The sequence below is a fragment of the Chionomys nivalis genome, chromosome 20 (genome assembly GCF_950005125.1).
Source record: "Chionomys nivalis chromosome 20, mChiNiv1.1, whole genome shotgun sequence".
Lineage (NCBI taxonomy): Eukaryota > Metazoa > Chordata > Mammalia > Rodentia > Cricetidae > Chionomys > Chionomys nivalis.
Window position 1 is genome coordinate 189,906 of NC_080105.1, and position 21,588 is coordinate 211,493.

General features: G+C 41.2%; 1 protein-coding gene across 1 annotated transcript in view; it reads left to right on the forward strand.

Annotated features, from left to right (window-relative positions):
* The first annotated feature begins 466 nt into the window (after positions 1-466).
* LOC130863110 (zinc finger protein 431-like) overlaps positions 467-21,588 on the forward strand; it is a 70,187-nt gene continuing 49,065 nt past the window's right edge. Inside the window, exon 1 of the mRNA XM_057753031.1 lies at positions 467-514. Coding sequence (XP_057609014.1) covers positions 467-514 — 48 coding nt within the window. The remainder of the gene's footprint in view (positions 515-21,588) is intronic.

Genomic DNA, 21,588 nt, shown 5'->3' on the forward strand with positions numbered 1-21,588 from the left:
AACCAACTTTTAAAAAGCATTTGACAAAGTTCACCACCCCTTTATGATAAAAGTTCTTAAGGCTTCAGAAATAGATGGCACATACCTCAAAATAAAGGCTATATACAATAAATCTATAGCCAACAGTATATTAAATGGAGACAAAGAGAGAGAATGTTCTCAAAATGAAAAATGAGACAAGTATGAAAACCTCCTCTCTCGTATTTCATAATAATGCCCAAAGTTTTAGTTAAAACAAGAGGAAGACTTAAAATGGGTAAATTCAGGAAAGGAAAAAATTAAATTATCCCATTTGTAGACATGATTCTGATTTGGTTTTTGTTCTTTTGTCTTAATTTTGTTGTTTTGAGACAGGGTCTTACTGTGTAACTCTAACAGGCATTCATTTATACCAACATTCTATTCTCAGAGGAATCATGAAAAATATTCCATTCAAAATAACCCCCCAAAATCAAGTATCAAAGGAATGGATTTAGGCAAAGAAGTGAAAGACCTCTACAAGGAAATCTTTAAGGTAATGAAAAAGGAAATTCCAGAAGATACTAGACAATAGAAACATATGCCGTGCTAGGAGATTGACAGAATGTGGTGGAAATGGCTATACTACTAAAATTAACTTATAGACTTAAGGTGATATCTAACAAATTTTCCATTTTATGTTTCACAGCTTCAGAAAAACACACACAAGAATTCATATGAAACCAAAAAAAGACCACAGGTAACCAAAGCAATCCTAAGGAGCAAGAACCTTCCTGGCAGTATTACAGCATCAGGCCTCAAATTACACTATCTGTCTACAGCAATAAAAGCAGCCAGGTACACAACAACCATATGACACCTCTATTTTACTCCTGCACATATACCCAAAGAACTCCATACCCTATCATAGAGAGATGTGCAGTCCCAAGTCTATTACTGTTTTATTTATTATAGCAAAAATTTGAATAAACCTAGTTGTCCATTAGTAGGTGAATAGATAATTAAAAATCTCTCTCTCTCTCTCTCTCTCTCTCTCTCTCTATATATATATATATATATATATATATATATACATATATATATATGTATATAATTCAGTACTCAAAAAAATAAAATTTTCAGAATTGGATGGGCTTAGAACATGTAATATTAAGAAAGTTCATGCAATTTCAGAAAGAAAAAACCCCACCTGTTCTGATATGTGGAATCCAGCCAATAATTTGTGTATCTCTATAAGCAAATGTGCATGGGGGTACAGTATAACATGGAGAAAAGAGAACAAGAAAGGCTAAATATTCGAGGATAAGGAAGGACTGAATAAAAGTAATGAACCAACTTTCGTATTTACCATCTGACACAAATAACTCTAGGTATCTACCCAAAAGAAATTACAAAGCTTATAAGAGAATGTTACATAAACACTAAAAGAACAATACACACAGCTGTACAGAAGTACACAAAACAGCAAAAAATAAACATTTGGAAATATGTATGAGGGGTGGATTGTTAATACTGACAACTCCAGCTAATGGAGGAAAATAAAAGATCAAACTGCATAGAGATGTCAGAATATAATCTTTTTTTCAAGACAGGGTTTCTCTGTGTAACCTTGGCTCTCCTGGAACTTGCTTTGTAGACCAGACTGGCCTTAAACTCAGAGATCCACCTGCCTCTGTCTCTAGAGTGCTGGGATTAAAGGTGTAAGCCCCCATCACACAGTCAAAATTTAATTTTTCAAATACCAAAGAAGTGATCTAGAAAATAAACATGTTAGGAATTAGAAAGGGAGAACACTGCACAAAAAAGTTAGAAATGGGGGTGGTGTGGGAAGACAGAATCCAGAAAGAAGAAGAAGAAGAAGAAGAAGAAGAAGAAGAAGAAGAAGAAGAAGAAGAAGAAGAAGAAGAAGAAGAAGAAGAAGAAGAAGAAGAAGAAGAAGAAAGGGCAGGGCCTAGTGCACTGTAACAGCAACCCTAGTCATAAGCTGGTTGAGCATGAGCTGGGAGCAGATATGACAGAGGACAGTCTGCATAGCCACTTGCAGAACAAGCCAGGAAGATTGTTCATAGTTCTGGTTCATAGTTCATCCATAGTTTCTACTTCCGCTCCTTCCCTGGATTCCCTCAGTGATAGACTTTGACCTGGAAGTGAGAGTCAAATAAACCTCTTCGTCCTCTAAGCTGTTTTTGGTGTGGTTTATCACAGACATACTTTCTTGAAGATCATCTTACATCAGAATCTCCACAAGTCTCCACATACTTCTGCATCGTTGACTGCTTGAATTTTATCATTGGGTCTGTCTGACAGGTGTGAGAGGGCCCAGCAGGCATCAGCCAGCATGTTAGTGTCATTGACAAACAGCAGCCATGGAAGGGCATTCAAAGAGGGAGAAACCTAGGAAAAAAAGATTATTAGAAACTAAACAGAAACAAACTGAAATAAGATTAAGACTAAAGAAGTGTGGGAATTGCAGCCCCGAGTTGATATCCCTTTCCCCATTTGAGGTGCTTATCTGCAAGGAAAACATAATAAATTCCCTCTGCTCCTGGAGCGGGGAAGGAAGGAATTTTGAGTGCATGATGACCGGTCCTTGATCCCTGCCAGGGTCAGGTTACAGTCCCTTCGCAGCCCCCTCCTCATTTGGTGCCATGTTATAAAACCAGCCCAGCAGACAATAAAGAAAGCTGTTCCACCTCAACCTCCTGCTCTGTGTATTCATTCAACCTGGACACCCTCCGCCGAGACTCTTGGTTCCAGCCCGCGCTGGCGCGGCATCTGGAGGTCCCAACCGAGATCGGAAAGTGAGGTACAGTGGACTGGGTCGTCTCGTAAGCCGGCCGGGATGCATTGGGGAATTAATTATATAAAGGAATATTAATTAATTAATTAATATGGGTAATATTACAAGTAAATCGGAGTTAAAGTTTCAGTTAAAGAGATTATTGAAAGAGCAGGGAACAGCTGTAAAAACTAAGACTTTAGAAGATTTTCTTAAAACTATAGAGATGTGGAGACCCTGGTTTGTCACCAGTGGAGCCCTCAATATTTCTGAATGGGAACAGGTCCATGGGGATCTTCAGAAAACGTTGAGAAAGGAGGAGCCTGAAGTCCTACCAATGGCCACGTTCTCCCTTTGGAGACTGATCAGGGATGCTTTGCTTACAGAGAAAGTCCGGGTTAAGCAGGCTTTGGAAGCACCAAAAGAGGTGTTATCTGAGATCCAAGATAGTGAAACTAAGGCTTCCCTTTGTTCTGATAATGCCTCTGAAACAGAGGCCGAACTGCTCTCTCAGCCTGCTGAGGGGAGGCCTGGTAAGGTAGAAAAGAGAAAGATTAAAAGAAAGCGAAAACCTCCAGACAAGGGGGAGGGAAGTGAATCCCAGGACCAAGTTTCGTCTGAGAGCTTAGGGGCTCGTCCCAAGCAAAATTCTTCGGCGCAAACACGCCTCTACCCTTCTTTGTCTGATTTTGAAGAGAGCTTGGGGGAATCAACAGGTTCAGACGAAGAAGTTTTGGAGGGAGAAATGGCAGCGCTGCAGCGGGAATTACGCAGGGCCCGTTTAAAAGAAAAGACAAAGGGGACCTCTGGGGAGCAGGACAAGCCCCCTCCCTATCCTCTTTCTGACCAGTTCTTACCTCTCCGGCCCCTCCCACTTGGTTGGGCTCGAGGAGGCTCTAGGAGGAGGCTCCCCGCGGAGGTGTTAAGTGCTGCCCAGTGATTGCCCCTGTTATAAAAATTCCTGACCCTAACAATCCAGGACTGGGCTGCCAGTCCTTCAATTTGTCAAATATATGTTGCAGCTTCTTTGGATCCACTTTGGCTTAAGTTTTCCTCCTTCCATAGTGTCCTTTATATAAATGATATACTTCTGGCAGTACCAACAAAAGAGGAAAGTTTATTAATGTTTGAAAGTTACAGACCCCTCTGGAGGGACATGGGTACAGAGAAGGTGCAGATGCAACCCCCCTATTCCTATCTGGGCTTTCAAATCCAATCCATTGGGCTTCAGCCTCAGAGACTGCAACTGGATTGCTCCCATTTACAGACCCTCCATGACTGGCAGAGATTATTGGGAGATGTTGAGTGGATCCGTTCCTCCCTTTCCATTCCTACAGGAGCTCTTAAGCCCCTTTATGATATGCTGCCTGGGAACCCTTCCCCTGCCTCCCGCAGGATCATGACTCCAGCGGCAAAAGAAGCCCTGTATGCCTTGCTTAATGCTCCTGAGCAAGCACATCTCCACCGCCTCGATTATGCCCGCCCTTTTTATTTCATGGTCTTTTCTTCACAATTTTCTCCTACTGGAGTTTTTTGGCAAAGGGGACCAATTTATTGGCTACATTTACCTGCTTCCCCTAAGAAGGTGGTGACTCCATATTATGAAATGGTGCTACAGCTCCTATGGAAGGCATATGATTTTAGTTTACAAGTTTTTGGCAGGATCCCAAATAAATTTCTAATCCCTTATCAAAAGGAAGAAATAGCAAGGCTACAGAGGGTTCAAGATGGATGGACCTTGTTCATCGCCACCACTGGAGCCATTTTTGATAACCATTATCCTGATTCCCGTTTAATTTCCTTTTTTAAGAATCATCCTGTTATTTTTCCAAAAATTATTAAAACCTCCCCCCTTAAAGGAGTGCGCTCAGTGTTCACTGATGGTTCTTCCAAGGGCTATGCAGTGGTAGTTTCTGATTCAATTAAAGAAAAGCAGCCCCTAGGTCCAATTTCTGCCCAAGCTGCAGAACTCACGGCCTGCCTTATGGCCTTTTCTCTTTTCAAGGATCAACCCTTCAACTTGTATACTGATAGTATATATGTGGCAAGAATTGTCGGGCCATTGGAAACCTCACCATACATATTATCAACCTCTCAGGTTTTCCACCTTTTGGTTCAGCTACAAAGTCTTATATGCCAAAGAGTGTTTCCTGCCTTTGTTGGTCACATTCGGGCCCATACTGATTTGCCAGGGCCCTTGACAGAGGGAAATAAGCTTGCTGATTCCCTCACCCGCCCAATGGCATTGTTCCTTTCTGAGGAACAATGAGCCCGTCATCTTCATGAAAAGTATCATTTAAATGCCTCTTCTCTAAAGTTTCACTCTGGCTGTTCTTTAGCCACGGCTACTCAAATCACATCCCAATGTCCAGCTTGTGCTCCATTTCATAATGCCCCCAATGAAGGTGTTAATCCTCGAGGCCTCAGTCCTAACCACCTTTGGCAGATGGATGTTACCCATTTGTCCCAAGCTGGCAGGCTTAAATTTTTACATGTCTCTATAGATACTTATTCCAAGGTAATTTATGCCTCCCTACATTCAGGGGAAAAGATTAAGGATGTTATTGCCCATTGTCTACAGGCTTTTGCCTATATGGGCATCCCAGACTTTCTCAAAACAGACAACGGACAGGCTTATACCAGCCAATGGTTTGCAAAATTTTGCCAAGGACAACAAATTACACATACCTTTGGAATTCCACATAATCCCACAGGACAGGCCATAGTGGAGCGCACGCATGCTACCCTTAAACAGTTCTTTTGTAAAATAAAGAAGGGGGAGTATATCACCTCCCCAAATACCCAATTATCTACAATTTTATACATTTTAAATTTTCTAACAGTAGATAAACAAGGTCTATCAGCAATAGAAAGACATTGGCAGAAACCCTCCCAATCTCTGGGCTGGGTTATATGGAAGGATAGTATCACGGGACAATGGCAATCACCCACACCTATGCTGGCTAGGGTGAGGGGAACCATTTGTGTCTTCCCTCCAGGAACCAAAAAACCCATCTGGGTGCCAGAGCGGAATGTTCGGCCTGTGGAGTCGGGTTGTACTGGCCCTGATAATATGGGTTCAAGTGAAGAACATCGAGGGAGGCCTGAGATGGGCACTGATGAGGAATCCACCCATACTGATGCCAGTAAGTAAAATAAGCTCTGTTTTTCCATCCTTTTACTCCACCAATTATACCTTGGGAGTTCCTGCAGCAAATACAGCATTAGAAAGATCCTCACTGGGTAATTTAACGTTTGATATATCTCATGCCCTCTGCTTCTGGAGGATTAACAATATTTCAGAGATGCCTAGTGTCTCCCTTTCTGGGCCATGTGTGGTCCTTAGTAATTATTCTCTGGGAGACTTTTCTTCTAATTCTTCTGGGCATCCCTGTTTTGGATTGAGAGATATCTTTTACCCAATAAATTTTAAAAGAAATGTTTCTGGACTCCCTACCCCTCTGAGACCAGCTCCCTTATGATGGAAGATGCCACAATCCTTCAAATTATATTTACCATTGCCTTGGGGAAATTGTGCTCCTAAGGAACCATGGAAATTGGAGGGAGATAAATATTTACGGTGGTTTGGTCACCGACCTACCTTTAAAAACTCCTTAGGAGGAGCCTTTGATTATTCCTATAGAAATCCAAATATGGCAAGAGTTTCTCCTACGTTCTCAGGCATGTTTCTCTGTGGCCCTCGTGCATGTACAGATATTAGACCTTTAGCCCTTCAAAGGGGCTTGGCCTTCAATGCCACAGCCCGATGGAACACATCAGACATCTTTGAAACCTCCCTCCAGATTAATTATGCAGCGGGAATGAATTTCTCTATTGTCAGCCTAGCTTGTGTTCTACCTCCCTTTATGTTTGTCTCCTTTAATGGGTCGGTCGGGGAGGATGGTGTCCTTAATTGTTCTTCCAGCTCCTGCTTTTTGAGCAACTGCTGGTCCCCGATGGATGAGTCCGTGCTGATGGTGAGGATTCCTGCCCTGGTTCCCCTGGTGGTAGAAGACCCACATGATGGACGAGAGCTTATCTTGTATAGAGAAAGAAGAGACTTTGGGATCACCGCCGCAGTCATCGCAGCTATCGCCATATCAGCCACAGCTGCCACCGTTGCAGGAATCACCGTGTCCCAGAGTGCAGCTACTGCATAGACTGTTAACACTCTTGCTGCCCGTGTTACCCAGGCCTTAGAAACTCAAAATACTATTAACTCACATATTCAGTTGGGGATGTTAAATTTAAACCATCAAATGGCCTTATTACAGTAACAGATTAATGTGTTGTGGATGGTGCAACAAGCTTCTTGTTCTCATTTTTATCATTCTGCCTGTGTGACCCTTATGGAAGTGAAAAATATGTCCTTTGAGGTGCAACGCCTTAATGCTTACCTTAGGGGACCTTGGAATGATTCCTTTGTAAACTTTACCCACTCTTTGGTACATCAAATTATTGCAATTAATGAAACTCGTGTTGAACCTGTATCTGCTGAGGGATGGTGGAATACCATGGCCCAGATTGGGGGTTGGGCACAGTGATGGGGAGGTGCCTTATCCCTGGGGATCTTGGGACTAATAGGGGTGGCAGTAGGCCTGCTCCTCTTAAAACGAGTCTTAAACATCTTCACTCTGACTGAGCTTGCCCACCGTCAGGTGTTACTCAGTCTGGCGCATGACTCTCCCGGAAGTCATGAGGTGTGGCTACAGATGTTGAAAAAATGAGGGCCTCCAAGGATGGGCAACCTGTGGGGAGACCCCCCACCTAAGACAGGGCATCGGGGGCCCTAAGGCGGGTAAGGGAAGGTACTTCTCTCACAGGACCTAAGACAGGACCCCTCATTATAAAATAAAGTAGGGGGAATTGTGGGAATTGCAGCCCCGAGTTGATATCCCTTTCCCCATTTGAGGTGCTTATCTGCAAGGAAAACATAATAAATTCCCTCTGCTCCTGGAGTGGGGAAGGAAGGAATTTTGAGTGCGTGATGACCGGTCCTTGATCCCTGCCAGGGTCAGGTTACAGTCCCTTCGCAGCCCCCTCCTCCTCATTTGGTGCCATGTTATAAAACCAGCCCAGCAGACAATAAAGAAAGCTGTTCCACCTCAACCTCCTGCTCTGTGTATTCATTCAAGCAGGACACCCTCCGCCGAGACTCTTGGTTCCAGCCTGCGCTGGCGCGGCAAAGAAGCCTATCAGGCAGACACTCGGTGGGTTACAGAGTGGTTTACACTTCAAGCAATTGAAGGACATTTTGATCTCTAGCAATGTGACCAGTACTTAATCAGTTTTCTGAGCTGAGGTAGTCAGAACCCAATGAAAATGATTTCAGGAAAAAAAATGCTGTGTATTAATCCTTAAATTAGAATTCTTTGTTACAGTACACACTTACAGAAAGTAAAGAAAGTAAAAGAACTTTCAAAGATATTACAGCAGAGACATTCTGTTACAGAACTCTGTTATCAACAAAAACTGCTGTGGTTCTAAGAGTGATATCGAGCTTCATACTGGCAGTTAGAAATTACCCTAAATTAAAGGAAAAACTACCAAAGCGTAGTTTCTACAGACAAATACAATTTCTTTTTTAAAAAATATTTTAATTATTTATTTGTTATGTATACAGTGTTCTGCCTGAATGTATCCCTAGAGACCAGAAGAGGGCACCACATCTCATTACAGATGGTTGTAAACTACCATGTGGATGCTGGTAATTAAACTCAGGACCTCTGGAAGAGCAGGCAGTGCTCTTAAACACTAAGCCATCTCTTCTGTCCCCAAACACATTTTCTAACACTAAATATTTTAAACAAAAATCATCTTTCTATAAACATTAATATTGGTTACTATATTACTTTAAGAGCATTTTGTTTCCTAATGATTTCCAACAAGCAAATTGTTTATGTTAGCAAATTTTGGAGGGAGACTCTTCCCTCTACGGAGATTAGATAAAGCTCATACTGCAATTCTGAGTCATATTCAAGCAGTTTTGCTTTGAAAATAACCTACAAGTATAATGAACCCACTGTAAATTATAAAAGATCCTATTTCTCTATAAAGAAAATAATACTACCAATAAGAAATGTCTTTATTCTCCAAAATAAATATTCATTCTTTTCTTAAATTATTCATTCTTTGAAGATAAACATTAATTCTAATGCAGTATTTTATAATTTCAATAAGAGACATCACCCTAACAAGGTAACAAGAATATAGATGGAATCTAAAGAACACACGGAAAACACAACGTGGCTTCCCAAGGTGTAATGCTTCTTATGTATACAACATTACTCAGAAAGAGAAAAGAAACCTACAGCAGAAGAGGGGAGAAGATATTGCAGTCTAAGACATAGTCTCTGCACATGGTCTTATCTCCAGCAATGCTGCCAAGGGCCCAGACTGCCTGTGAAAGAGCTATTCATTAATAAGTTGAATATTTCCATTCCCTCATAATTCTTTCAAAAGAGATGCCAGCAGATCACAGTAACACTTTATAAAATCAACATTTTACATAAGGACTATTATTTTCTTAAAATCACTCATAAGGGAGTAAAACCAGTTATAGTATCAGTGTTAGAAAATGCAATTACTACACAATAATCAAAGAAAATGTTATTTCATCAAAGTAAAAGCTTTACTAGTAAAACAGAATGTTTTTCCCACTGCTGGGAACTGAATTCAGTACCTCAAAAAGGGTGGACAATTGCTCCACAAATTTCCCTTCAACAGTATGAAGTATGAATCCTTATTAGTCTTAATCAATGAAACCCAGAGCCCTGAAAAAACAAAAAATAAATAAAAAAAATATAAAAAAAGAAACCCAGAGTCCTATATCCAGGGTGAAAGCTGAAAGAGCAGAGAAGCAGAGCAGCCAGTTATCAGAGACTTCTTACCTCTATGAAATCTCAGACTGAATAGGGCAGATCCTGTCTCTACAAGTCATCAGATTGAATGGGCAGCCGAGATCCTGTTTCCACCTGCATTATATTCCTGTCTCCTAGTCCTGGGATTAAAGGTTTGGGCCACCACCACCTGGCTCTGTTTCTCTTTTAGACTGATTCAATCTCGTGTAGCCCAGTGTGGCCTTGAACTCCTGTTCTACCTGTTCCTCCTCCCAAGTGATGGGATTAAATGTGTGTGCCACCACTGCCTGGCCTCTATGGCTAACTGTTGTAGGAAGGCCACTTGTTTGTTTTCCAGCTGCCCAGACTCCCATTATAATAACACGGAAACATACTATGCATGTCCTACTTTATGACTTGGTGGGCCCAGTAACACACAACTCATGATGGGCAGTTCAGGTCTCATATTAAGTTAGTGGCCCACTGTCAAATGTTCAGATTCTTCCAGTGCCTGGGATAAATGGCATGTGCTCATCTTATTGGCCATATTTGTGCTTGTGTGTGTGCATGTGTGTGTGTATGTGTGTGTGTGTGTGTGTGTAGACTATGTAGCACAGGCTTTAAAACTCACAGTGATCTTCCTACCTCTGGTGTCCAGATTGCTGGCACTAAAATAATGCACTACCACATATAGTTTGAAAATAATTTTTATGGTCTACATTGACTGTTCTTATCAAGGCCAAGGAGGCCAGAAGATGGTGTCAGAACTCCTGGTACTAGAGTTACAGATAGAAGTGGACTTCTATATGTACCAGGAATAGAATCTGGATGCTCTGACAGAATGTTCAGTGCTCTTAACAGGTAAGGTGTTTTCTATTTTTGATTTTACTGTCCAAGGCAGCCTAGTTAGGCTCAGATACCTGATGCTGATTAAAAAGTAAAAATTCTCCTCTATTTGGGAAAATAAGTCTCAGGCAGGGATGAGCTCCCTAACTGTTTATCCAATACAACATGATCAGCCAATTATTCATATATGCACAATCAACAAAATGGATTCTTCAGTTTGCATTCATGTGTTTCAGCATTCTTATTCACTCAAACTTAACAAGGAAGAAATTGGAAGGGATTGGGAAAGGAGGGAATGAAGAGATAAAAGGGAAAGTGATACAATATCTTTTAATTATCATTTTATGGTATTGTATGGAGTCTGCTACTTGGTTCCTGGCCACCTGGCTAGCTTAGACCCAAAATAATTACACCAAACTGTATTAATTAAATCACTGCTTGACTCACTAGCTCTAGCTTTTTATTGGCTAGCACTTACATGTTAATTTAACCCATTTCTATTAATTTGTGTATCACCACATGACTGTGGCTTACCAGCTAGATTCCAGCCAGTGTCTGTTTCTGGCAGCTCCATGGCTACCCCTAACTCTGCCTTCCTCCTCCCATGCTATAGACCAAGCCAGTTTTCTTCATTCATTAACCAATAAAATCAGCACATAGACAGCAAGAACCTCCCTCACCATTATTGAAATAAGTTTTAAATAAAAAGAGGGACTAGAGAGATGACTCAGCAATTAAGAGCACTGGGTGTTGTTACAGATCCCAAGGTTCCATTCCCAGAACCTACATGGTAGCTAACCATTTGCTGTAACTCCAGTCCCAGGCATCTTCTATTTTCTTTTGGCCTCTGTAGGTACTGTGCACAGATGTATGCTGGCAAAACACCCATACAACTATTTATCTTTTAAAGTTAGAAAAGGAAAGAATAGAATTCTCTACAGTGATGTCACAGTCCTGAGACAGCAGCCAGGGCTAGTTAAAATGAACTCCTGATCTTGCATGGAAACAGTTGTGGTCCTCTGCTGAGGCAGCCTGCTCAGAGGTGAAAGCAGCTTTATTCTGAGGTTAATAGAGTTCATCATAACCGTCCATCTAAGAGCAGAGTAAACAGTGCTGTTAAGTGACCTTTCCTTGAAGTATTTTGTATTTATGTTCTCTATCTTTTGTATCTGTGAGAATTGTGATATTGGTACAGTTATCTTTTAGATCAAACATCAAGATTGACAGGTCACGCCCCTTTCCTCTTTGGGCACATAACACCATCCAGCTCAGTCTGTCTGGTGCTGGGGGCAAATCCTCAGGGCAAGTAAGCAGGCGAGACTTCCTTTGTTTCACTGGCCTGCCTGCACCAAGCAAGGTAAGGGCTTTGTTTAGGAACTACCCAACCTGCACGGAGATCTGATCTCGGCACCAGGAGAGACAGCAGCGGGAACCTTCATCTAGCGATGGATGGAGATAGAGACAGAGACCCACACTGGAGCACCGGACTGAGCTCCCAAGGTTATAATGAGGAGCAGAAGGAGAGAGAACATGAACAAGGAAGTCAGGACCATGAGGGGTGCACCCAACCACTGAGACAGGGGGGCCGATCTATTGGGAGCTCACCAAGGCCAGCTGGACTGCTACTGAAAAAAACATGGGATAAAACCGGACTCTCTGAATGTGGCAGACAATGAGAGCTGACGAGAGGCCAAGGAGAATGGCACAGGAACTTTCATCTGGCGATGGATCGAGAGAGAGACAGAGACCCAATTTGGAGCAACCGTCTGAGCTCTTAAGGTCCAAATGAGGAGCAGAAGGAGGGAGAACATGAGCAAGGAAATCAGGACCACCAGGCGTGCACCCACCCACTGTGACAGTGGAACTGATCTATTGGGAGCTCTCCAAGGCCAGCTGGACTGGGACTGAATAAGCATGGGTTGAAACTGGACTCTCTGAACAAGGCGGACAATGAAGGCTGATGAGAAGCCAAGGACAATGGCACTAGGTTTCGATCCTAATACATGATCTGGCTTTGTGGGAGCGTAGCCTGTTTGGATGCTCACCTTCCTGGACCTAGATAGAAGTGGGAGGACCTTGGTCTTCCTGTAGAGCAGGGAATTTGGACTGCTCTTCAGTATCGAGAGGGAGGGGAAGTGGACTGGTGGGAGGAGAAGTGGAGTGGGGATAGGGGGAGGGGAGCGGGAGGAGGGGGCAATATGTGGGAGGAGGGGGAGGGAAATGGGAAACAGGGAACAGTTGGAAATTTTATTTTTTTTTTTTATGTTTTTTTTTTTTTTTTTTTTTTTTTTTTAAAGATTTTATTTATTACATATACAATACAGTGTTCTGCCTCCATGTATGCCTGCATGCCAGAAAAGGGCACCGGATCTCATTTTTTTTATTATGATGATGTTTATTAAATAGTATATAGTTCATGGATGTCTTTATTAAAAAAGAATTAAAAAAGAATAAAAAAAAAAGATTGACAGGTCACAGGCTCCATAGCAATCTTCTTTCACTGTGTGGTTTACCTGATTTTCAGCTAAGACCTTGTTGTTGTAAATTTTAAAAGTGTCACAAAAAGAGAGCTCACAAAGAAGGATTTTTTTTATTAGGATAAAGGGAATGTGAAAAGGGTGGGTCTTTAGGTAAAGTCTTTAAGTAAAGGAGCAGCAGAAGCAGAAGAGAAGAGAGAGGCAGAGAGATGGGGGAAGAGACAGAGACAGGCAAAGAAGTAGAAAGAGAAAGAGAAAAAGGGAGAAAGGTAGAAATGGAGGGAGAGGGAAAAAGAGGAAGTGGGCAAGGCCCACCTCTAATATGCACAAGTGGTGATTTTAGTGACTGAAGCTAAGGACATATCCTGTCAGAACCCCAAGGGCAGACCAGTACAGATGCCTGAATACTAACAGTTGTGGTACAAGATAAACATGTCAGAGGCATTTCTTTTCATCATCATTATAATTTATATGTTTCTACATGACTTTGAAGTGAGAATGTCCCTAAACATCTCCACTTTTATATTGTCATCATATTCAGAAATGGATTTGTTAACTGAACCTGCTTAAGAAAAGACAGAACTCTACATAAATGTGTAGAGACTCCCTTAGTAAAATCCACATGCTTCCTTTGTTTTGGAAAAGCATTGTTTTGGAAATAACTCTCATGCTTTCCCTGCCTCCTGCAGGTAACAATTTTTCTTATTTCTTCTGTCTTGACTATTGTTATGCTAATCTTGGAAGTCAAATTGACTACATCTGGAATTAACTAAAACCCAATGGGTATACCAATGAGGGATCTTTCTAAAGGTTTTGAAATTAAAGACCTGTCTTTAATCTGGATCATTTGAAGTGATTTCCATGTTCAAATGCTTGGTTGCTGTGCTCACCTCTAACCCCAGCACTCAGGAGGCTAAAGCAGTCAGATTTTCTAGGTTTGAAACCAGCCTTATCTACAGAATGAATTCCAGGGCTACAGAGAAAATCCCTGTCTCAAAAACACCAAAAAAAGAAAAAAGAAAAAAAAACAATTAAAGAATAAGATCTGTCTTAAATCTGGATCACACTTTTGGTAGTCACCTACATATATAAGGAATATATGTTGTGTTCAGTGGTCACACAATAATGGTGGGATAGACCCCCCAAATCTATTAAACCAGAAGCAAGCTTTATTCCAGAAAAAAAAACCCATCACGGGCACACAAAGCTTGACACCTATAACTGTGATCACAGCCAGAGCCTGGTTTCTGAAACTGTGGCCCTGGGGCTGGTTTGGAGCCTCTTCCTACAGTAAAATCTAGCACCAGGTGTGTGTCAAAGGGCTTTTCCAACCTTGAGGTCAGGCTTAAAGTCACATTACATTATTAGTTTTACAACTTTTGTTTATAGAGCATTAGAATGTTAACTTAGAGTGTTGGTGAAAGTTAGTGACTGGCACAGCCACTTTTCATTGCACCTGAAAGAATGTAAGGCAGAGAGTAGAGTTACGTAAGGGGACAGTTAAAAATTAGAACAAAGCAGAGGGTCCCATAGAGGCAATAGCTAGAAGCTAACTTTTTTCGCCAGTACCTGCCTATCTGGAAAGCTGGGAGGCAGGAAATGATTGTTAAAAGTTTATCTCTGTACACAGTGGCTGCCAGGATATCTGCTCTTAAGGCAGAAAGTGTTTGGTAGAGGTTAACAGTGGCTGGCAGGTCTCTCTCTCTCTCTCTCTCTCTCTCTCTCTCTCTCTCCAAAATGTGTTTTAGCTTACAACTTTATATTTTTGCATTTCTGGACTGGACCCTTAATTTCTATATCTTATTCCTGTACTTTTTATTACTGAAGAAGGAAGCTGTCTCTTTGTCTGCTTGCCCTACCTCTGGCTACCAAGCTCATTTCTTTACCAGCATTAGAGCCTACTTCCTTAAAATTTTGGTATCTACTGAAGACCAGCTGAGATATGCAGCCTCATGAACTTAACAACTACTAGACTCTTCAAATTCCTATGCTTGGCAGACATTTTTTGGATTACCTGGACCACAGCTTGTAAGACATTCTAATAAATCCACTTTCTATATACATGGAGAGATTCAGTCTACCAGTCCAATTCATGTAGACAACTTTGAATAATGCTGCTGTGGGTTTTTTCACCTGCCCATTGAGGAAGATGTGATGGCATTAGTGCTCATAAACACTATTTTTCCTATCTCATTATTCTCTAAGCATTCAACTTTTCCTGAAGACTACTCTTTATTTTTATCCATTTGACAACAGTTTGTTCTGAATTTCATGAATGAAACTCCAAAGGAATGGAACCATCATGCAGCTTTCTGGTGGGAGAAAGACTTATTATCTGTTTTCAATCTGTGATCTATTTCTTGCTTTTCTTTCCTGGTTATCTGAATTCCCTGTGACAACCAGGTAAAAATTATCTTCAGTTCATCTGGCCTCAGTGTCACATAACAAATATCTCCTTTTGTATCTTTAAATCTCCCTTTAGTTGTTAATATTCTAGGCATCCTTCCACCTGTGAGACAGGGACTGTTACGAGCTGGGGGATTTCAGCTCCAGGTTCTTTTCAAGTAATATCTATGAGAACTCTGTGCCCTTCTCCCCAGAGAGTGATGAGTAACCAGACCAAGCAAGAGAATTGTTTTCATGATGATTCTTTACTAGCAACTTCAATATCCAATACATCAATGGAGTTTACAATCTTAATAGGCATGGGGGATTGATGATTGGCAACACACAGGCAATTCAATATCACAATTATTATTCCTACTAAACCTTAATACATAAAACCAATTCATAACTTTAATCTAACTTATCACTTATCTATAAAATACTTCTTAACCTTAATACAACTTATCCATTACTTATCTATAACCTTAATACAACTTATCCATTACTTGTCTATAAAACATTCCTTAACCTTAACTTATCCATTAATTATCTACAAAATGCTTCTTAACCTTAACTTATCCATTAATATTTCCTAACTTATCAATTATCCATAAAATATCTCTTAACATTTCACACACTAAACATATGTATTAACATATCTATGCTCTTCTCTTAACCTCTCATACACACATGAAATAGCATCATACGACCTGGTATTCCCTGCCTTCAAAAGGGATTTTTGAATTTCTTCAGGCTGGGCTCTTATCCGCACTGGGGGCTGGGTAGCGAAGATCGACTCTTGACCTTGTAGTCTGTGCTCGGGAGATAAGGTTCTGATGATTCAGGCTGGTATCTGGTAGGGTCTTAGACTCAGCTATTTGAGTGACCGAGTCTCGGGAGACAAGGCTTTTAGTTCTCTACTCTTGAAGATGAGGATTTGCTCTCAGGATGGCAAAGTGTTCTGTCTGCTCAGAAGACGAAGTTTTGCTCTCGGGATAGCAAAGCATTCTGAAAGGCAAAGTATCTTGTCTGTTCTCAGGAGACAGACCTTCAATATCCACTCTCAAGGAATGAGGATTTGCATTCGGGATGTAAGGCGTTAAATGTCTTTTTTCGAGAGACGAAGCTCTGTATTCGGGAGACAGAGCATTAAATGTTTAGGCAAGGCATTTAATATTGCTGCTTTTTGGGAGGTAGGCCAGGAGAATCTCTCTTTCCATGGGGGCCTGGTGTCAGAGCCATTGTGAGAAGTGAGATAACCATCCTGCTTCAGCCACCTCTTTTAAGTCAGTTCAAAATTGCCCCTCGTTTGATCCTTCCAATAACCAGGTGTTTTAGGTTATCAGTATTGACTGGTCACAGAGGGGTGGGGGTCCCTCTTGTGTGGCAAGACTATTTCATTACCATGGTTTCTGGGTGCAACCCCCATATCTGGCAGGGCCAGATGGGTGTGGTAGCCTTCAAGTGGGCAAATGTTCTCTTAATATTTCACCTTAGTAATTTTCCATACCACACACAAGAAGAAATGCTTTTACATTATACCAAGTTACATTCACTCCTATTCTATAAATTTCCTGCTCTATCTACACTACAGATTCCCCTTTATGTATTTATTCAGAGGAATCTGTTTCCATGCTCATTACAGGGACATAGTATATTATAGTGGCCCGCACAAGCTAGCTAGCCACATTGTGTCAAGGAGAAGAATGGGGCAGTGCCTGTGGAGAGCAGGAACATAGCAGGGTCTGCTATTGGAGCCAGGGGCACATGCTATGGAAACGCATCTCTACTGATCTAGAAAAGGTCTTTGGGATGAAAGGCAGGGTCAGGAACCACTGAGCTGTGTCTTTAATTTTCATTTTTAGTACTCCAATGTGGGTCTTGTCTCTGTCTCCTTTCATCGCCTAAATGTTTTTCTTTGGGTTCACCTTCTTAATTAGCTTCTCTAGGATCACGCATAATAGGCTCAACGTCCCCTATTCAAGGCTAGAAACCAAATATGAGTGAGTACATCCCATGTTCCTCTTTTTGGGTCTGGCTCACCTCACTCAGGATAGTGTTTTCTATTTCTGTCCATTTTCCTGCAAAATTCAGGAAGTCATTGTTTTTTACTGCTGAGTAGTACTCTAATATGTATATATTCCACACTTTCTTCATCCATTCTTCCATTGAAGGGCATCTAGGTTGTTTCCAGGTTCTGGCTATTACAAACAATGCTGCTATGAACATAGTTGAGCATATACTTTTGTTGTATGATAGGGCATTTCTTGGGTATATTCCCAAGAGTGGTATTGCTGGGTCCAGGGGTAGGTGGATCCCGAAATTCCTGAGAAACCGCCACACTGTTTTCCAAAGTGGTTGCACAAGTTTGCAGTCCTACCAGCAATGGATGAGGGTACCCCTTTCTCCACAACCTCTCCAGCAAAGGCTATCCTTGGTGTTTTTTATTTTAGCCATTCTGACAGGTGTAAGATGGTATCGTAAAGTTGTCTTGATTTGCATTTCCCTGATCGCTAGGGAAGTTGAGCATGACCTTAAATGTCTTTTGGCCATTCGAACTTCTTCTGTTGAGAATTCTCTGTTCAGTTCAGTGCCCCATTTTTTAATTGGGTTGATTAGCCCTTTACGGTCTACTTTCTTGAGTTCTCTATATATTTTGGAGATCAGACCTTTGTCTGTTGTGGGGTTGGTGAAGATCTTCTTCCAGTCAGTGGGTTACTGAAATCTCAAGGTCCAAATCAAGAGCAGGAGACAGAGCACGAGCAAGGAACTCAGGACGGCGAGGGGTGAACCCACACACTGAGACAATGGGGATGTTCTATCAGGAACTCACCAAGGCCAGCTGGCCTGGGTCTGAAAAAGCATGGGATAAAACTGGACTTGCTGAACATAATGGACAATGAGGACTACTGAGAACTCAAGAACAATGGCAATGGGTTTTTGATCCTACTGCACGTACTGGCTTTGTGGGAGCCTAGGCAGTTTGGATGCTCACCTTACTAGAGGATGGAGGTGGGTGGTCCTTGGACTTCCCACAGGGCAGGGAACCCAGATTACTCTTAGGGATGATGAGGGAGGGGGACTTGATAGGGAAATGGAAGGTGGTGATGGGGAGAAGGCTGACATCTTTAATAAATAAATAAATAAAATAAAAAAATAATTTTTTTATTTCATTAGTTAATTAATTAATTTATTGTTTTTCAAGACAGGATTTCTCTGTAGCTTTGGAGCCTTTCTTGGAAGTAGCTTTTGCAGATTTTTTTTCTTCCTTCCTTTTTTCCTTCCTTCTTTCTTTCTTTCTTTCTTTTTTAATTTAGTTTTAGTTTTTCGAGGCAGGGTTTCTCTGCCTCTTTGGAGCCTGTCCTGAAACTAGCTCTTGTAGATTTATCTATATCTATATCTATCTATCTATCTATCTATCTATCTATCTATCTATCTATCTATCTATCATCTATCTATCTATCTATCTATCTATCTATCTATCTATCTATCTATCTATCTATCTAATCATCTATATCTATCTATCTATCATCTATCTATCTATCTATCTATCTATCTATCTATCTATCTATCTATCATCTATTGTCTTTCAAGACAGGGTTTCTCTGTAGCTTTGGAGCCTTTCCTGTAACTAGCTCTTTTAGAGCAGGCTGGTTTAGAAATCAAAGAGATTCGCCTACCTCTGCTTCCCAAGTGCTGAGATTAAAGGCATGCGCAGCAACCATCATCACATGGCTGAGCTGTGTCTTTAAGCACAGTATAACTGTATGGGAGGTGCTTTTGTCACTCAGGCCGCACTAGCCAATCAGGCCCTCCAGGTGACCTGCCAGTCAGAAGTTGTGCAGGATTCTTCCAGCATTGGCCACTTTCAAGCTTGACTTTGAAGAGAAGATGGCATCAGTGGCTTTGTATGTTCTGCTGTGAGTGCAGGGAGCTGAGCAGGAAGCATGGGCAAGCTGAAAAATCACAATGAGGTGAGCTTGGAGCTATCCCCAGACTGGGAAAAGCGACTAGTTTAGCCATGGGAGACAATGTGGTGCGTCCTTCTCTGGCCGGGTAGGAGCCATTGACCAGATGCAGAGTTCATCATGTTTCTGCCTGGTCCTGCTGGTCCTACATGCCCCAGCAGGGTCTGCATGATCCTGTGTGATTCTGCATGATCTTTGAAATTCCTGAGCTGGCTGGAAGCTCTGAGTAACTTACTATCCTTACTGCGTCTGTTCAGAGATTTGGGACTGTATTTTGAAATACCCTTGTTGTTGACTTCACTGTGAAATGTGGGTTCCCTTAGTGCTTGCATTGTCCCAATGAAACACAGATTTGTCAAAGTCAGATAGCTTTGTTCCCTCTAGTATCTTCCAGAAGTTCTTCACTTGGAACATTTAATATTTAGGTTTATGATCCATCTGGAGTTAATTCTGTGGAGCTTGTAAAAAGTATTTCCTGTATAGAGTAGCACTCCACTGCTAAACTATAGAAGAGTAGAATTGATGGTAATGGAATTACCAGTTCTTAGGAGATATTAAGTCACAAAATAGAATTTAGGTAAGGAAGAGCTGCACCCCAAATACCCCAAAGGCAATGGTATTCTAACCTGTTAGAGATTAGTATGATAAAATATAAAAGTTTGTTCCCCAGGATTAACCAGCTACATTCCCATCACAAAGGAGACAAGCCTGATTTACAACCAGCACGAATGCCCATGCGTCCATTAAAAAACTGGCTTCTAAATGCTGCTCAAGGGGCCATTACAGGTTCACAACTAACATTAAGTCCTGTTGTGCCATAAACATATATATTTTTTTAAAAAAATATTTATTTATTATGTATACAATATTCTGTCTGTGTGTATGTCTACAGGCCATAAGAGGGCACCGGACCTCATTACAGATGGTTGTGAGCCACCATGTGGTTGCCGGGAATTGAACTCATGACCTTTGGAAGAGCAGGCAATGCTCTTAACCACTGAGCCATCTCTCCAGCCCCCATAAACATATATTAATTCAATAATTAATTTCCATTCTTTTTGAAAAGTGATTTTGAGTCAAGGTCTTCTAATTTGATTGAGATGTGCTTGAACCCTCTCAGTAGCCCCACAAGGCATTGTCCTTGTTCTCCTCTTGACTAAACACTCTAAACCTTGATTACATGTCTGCTGTACCACACAGTTCTAAAATTACCACACAGTTCTAAAATTGTGTTTGCGTCATATAGTGGACTGTCCATGGCAGTATAGGGAAAGGATTTGTGTATGGAGCATGGCTTCTCCCTTCAGACCAGAAGAGGAGGAACATTGTTCTGTGTTCACTGCAGGAGGAAACAGACTAGATAATGGCTAGGTCACAGATTGCACTGCAGGGGTCTCCATTACAAAGAAGGACGGATGGGGCATGGTGAGTGACTTTCTTTGTAATTTCCCTGCATGTATTAATTCCTTCCATATGATTGAAGACAGACAGAGTTGATGGGTGAACAATTTAGGCAGGATAGCTTGAACTACTAAGTATTCAGTTTCCAATTAGAGAACTCTCCTATGCAGATATGTACAATCTTAGTTGTCATAGTTAAGTCAGCTGAAAGGTTTGAGAAACAATTGACTATAACACCATCACATTACAGCACTCAGTAGCCAACATTTTACATGGAACAAAGTCATACAGTCTCTTATTAATGGCATTCTATCTCTCAGGGAAGGGACTACCCCATTTCAAATTTAAGATAGATAAGTGTTCTACTTTTTTTTTTTTTATCATTTTAAAGCATCAATTATTGGTATCATTTTTAACATTCATTTTCTTTAGATGCATTACTGCTATATTTTTCAATGTTCCCTAGTTTAAGAATTTCATTCTATTCTTTCTTAAGTGCTGTTTATTTATTTATATCAGTTTAGAGCAGGGTTTCTTAACCTTGTTGGTCACAGCTTCCTTTGGGGGATCAAATGATCCTATCACAGGATTGGACTAAGACCATCAGAAAGTACAGATTTTATATTATAATTCATAACAGCAGCAAAAATATAGTTATGAAGTAGCAGTGAAAATAATTTTATAGTTGGGGGTTCAACACATCAAGAGGAACTGTTTTAAATGATCACAACATTAGGAAGATTGAGAGCAACTGGTTTATATCAGTGTCTCCTGTAGCTCAGGCTTTCCTCACACTATGTAACTGAGAATTGCTTTGAACACCTAATCCTGCCTCTGCTACCCAGTGCTGGAAAGACAATCCTGCAACTCCAACCAGGATGGACCTTGACTGGTCTGTGGAAAGGAGAAATAGA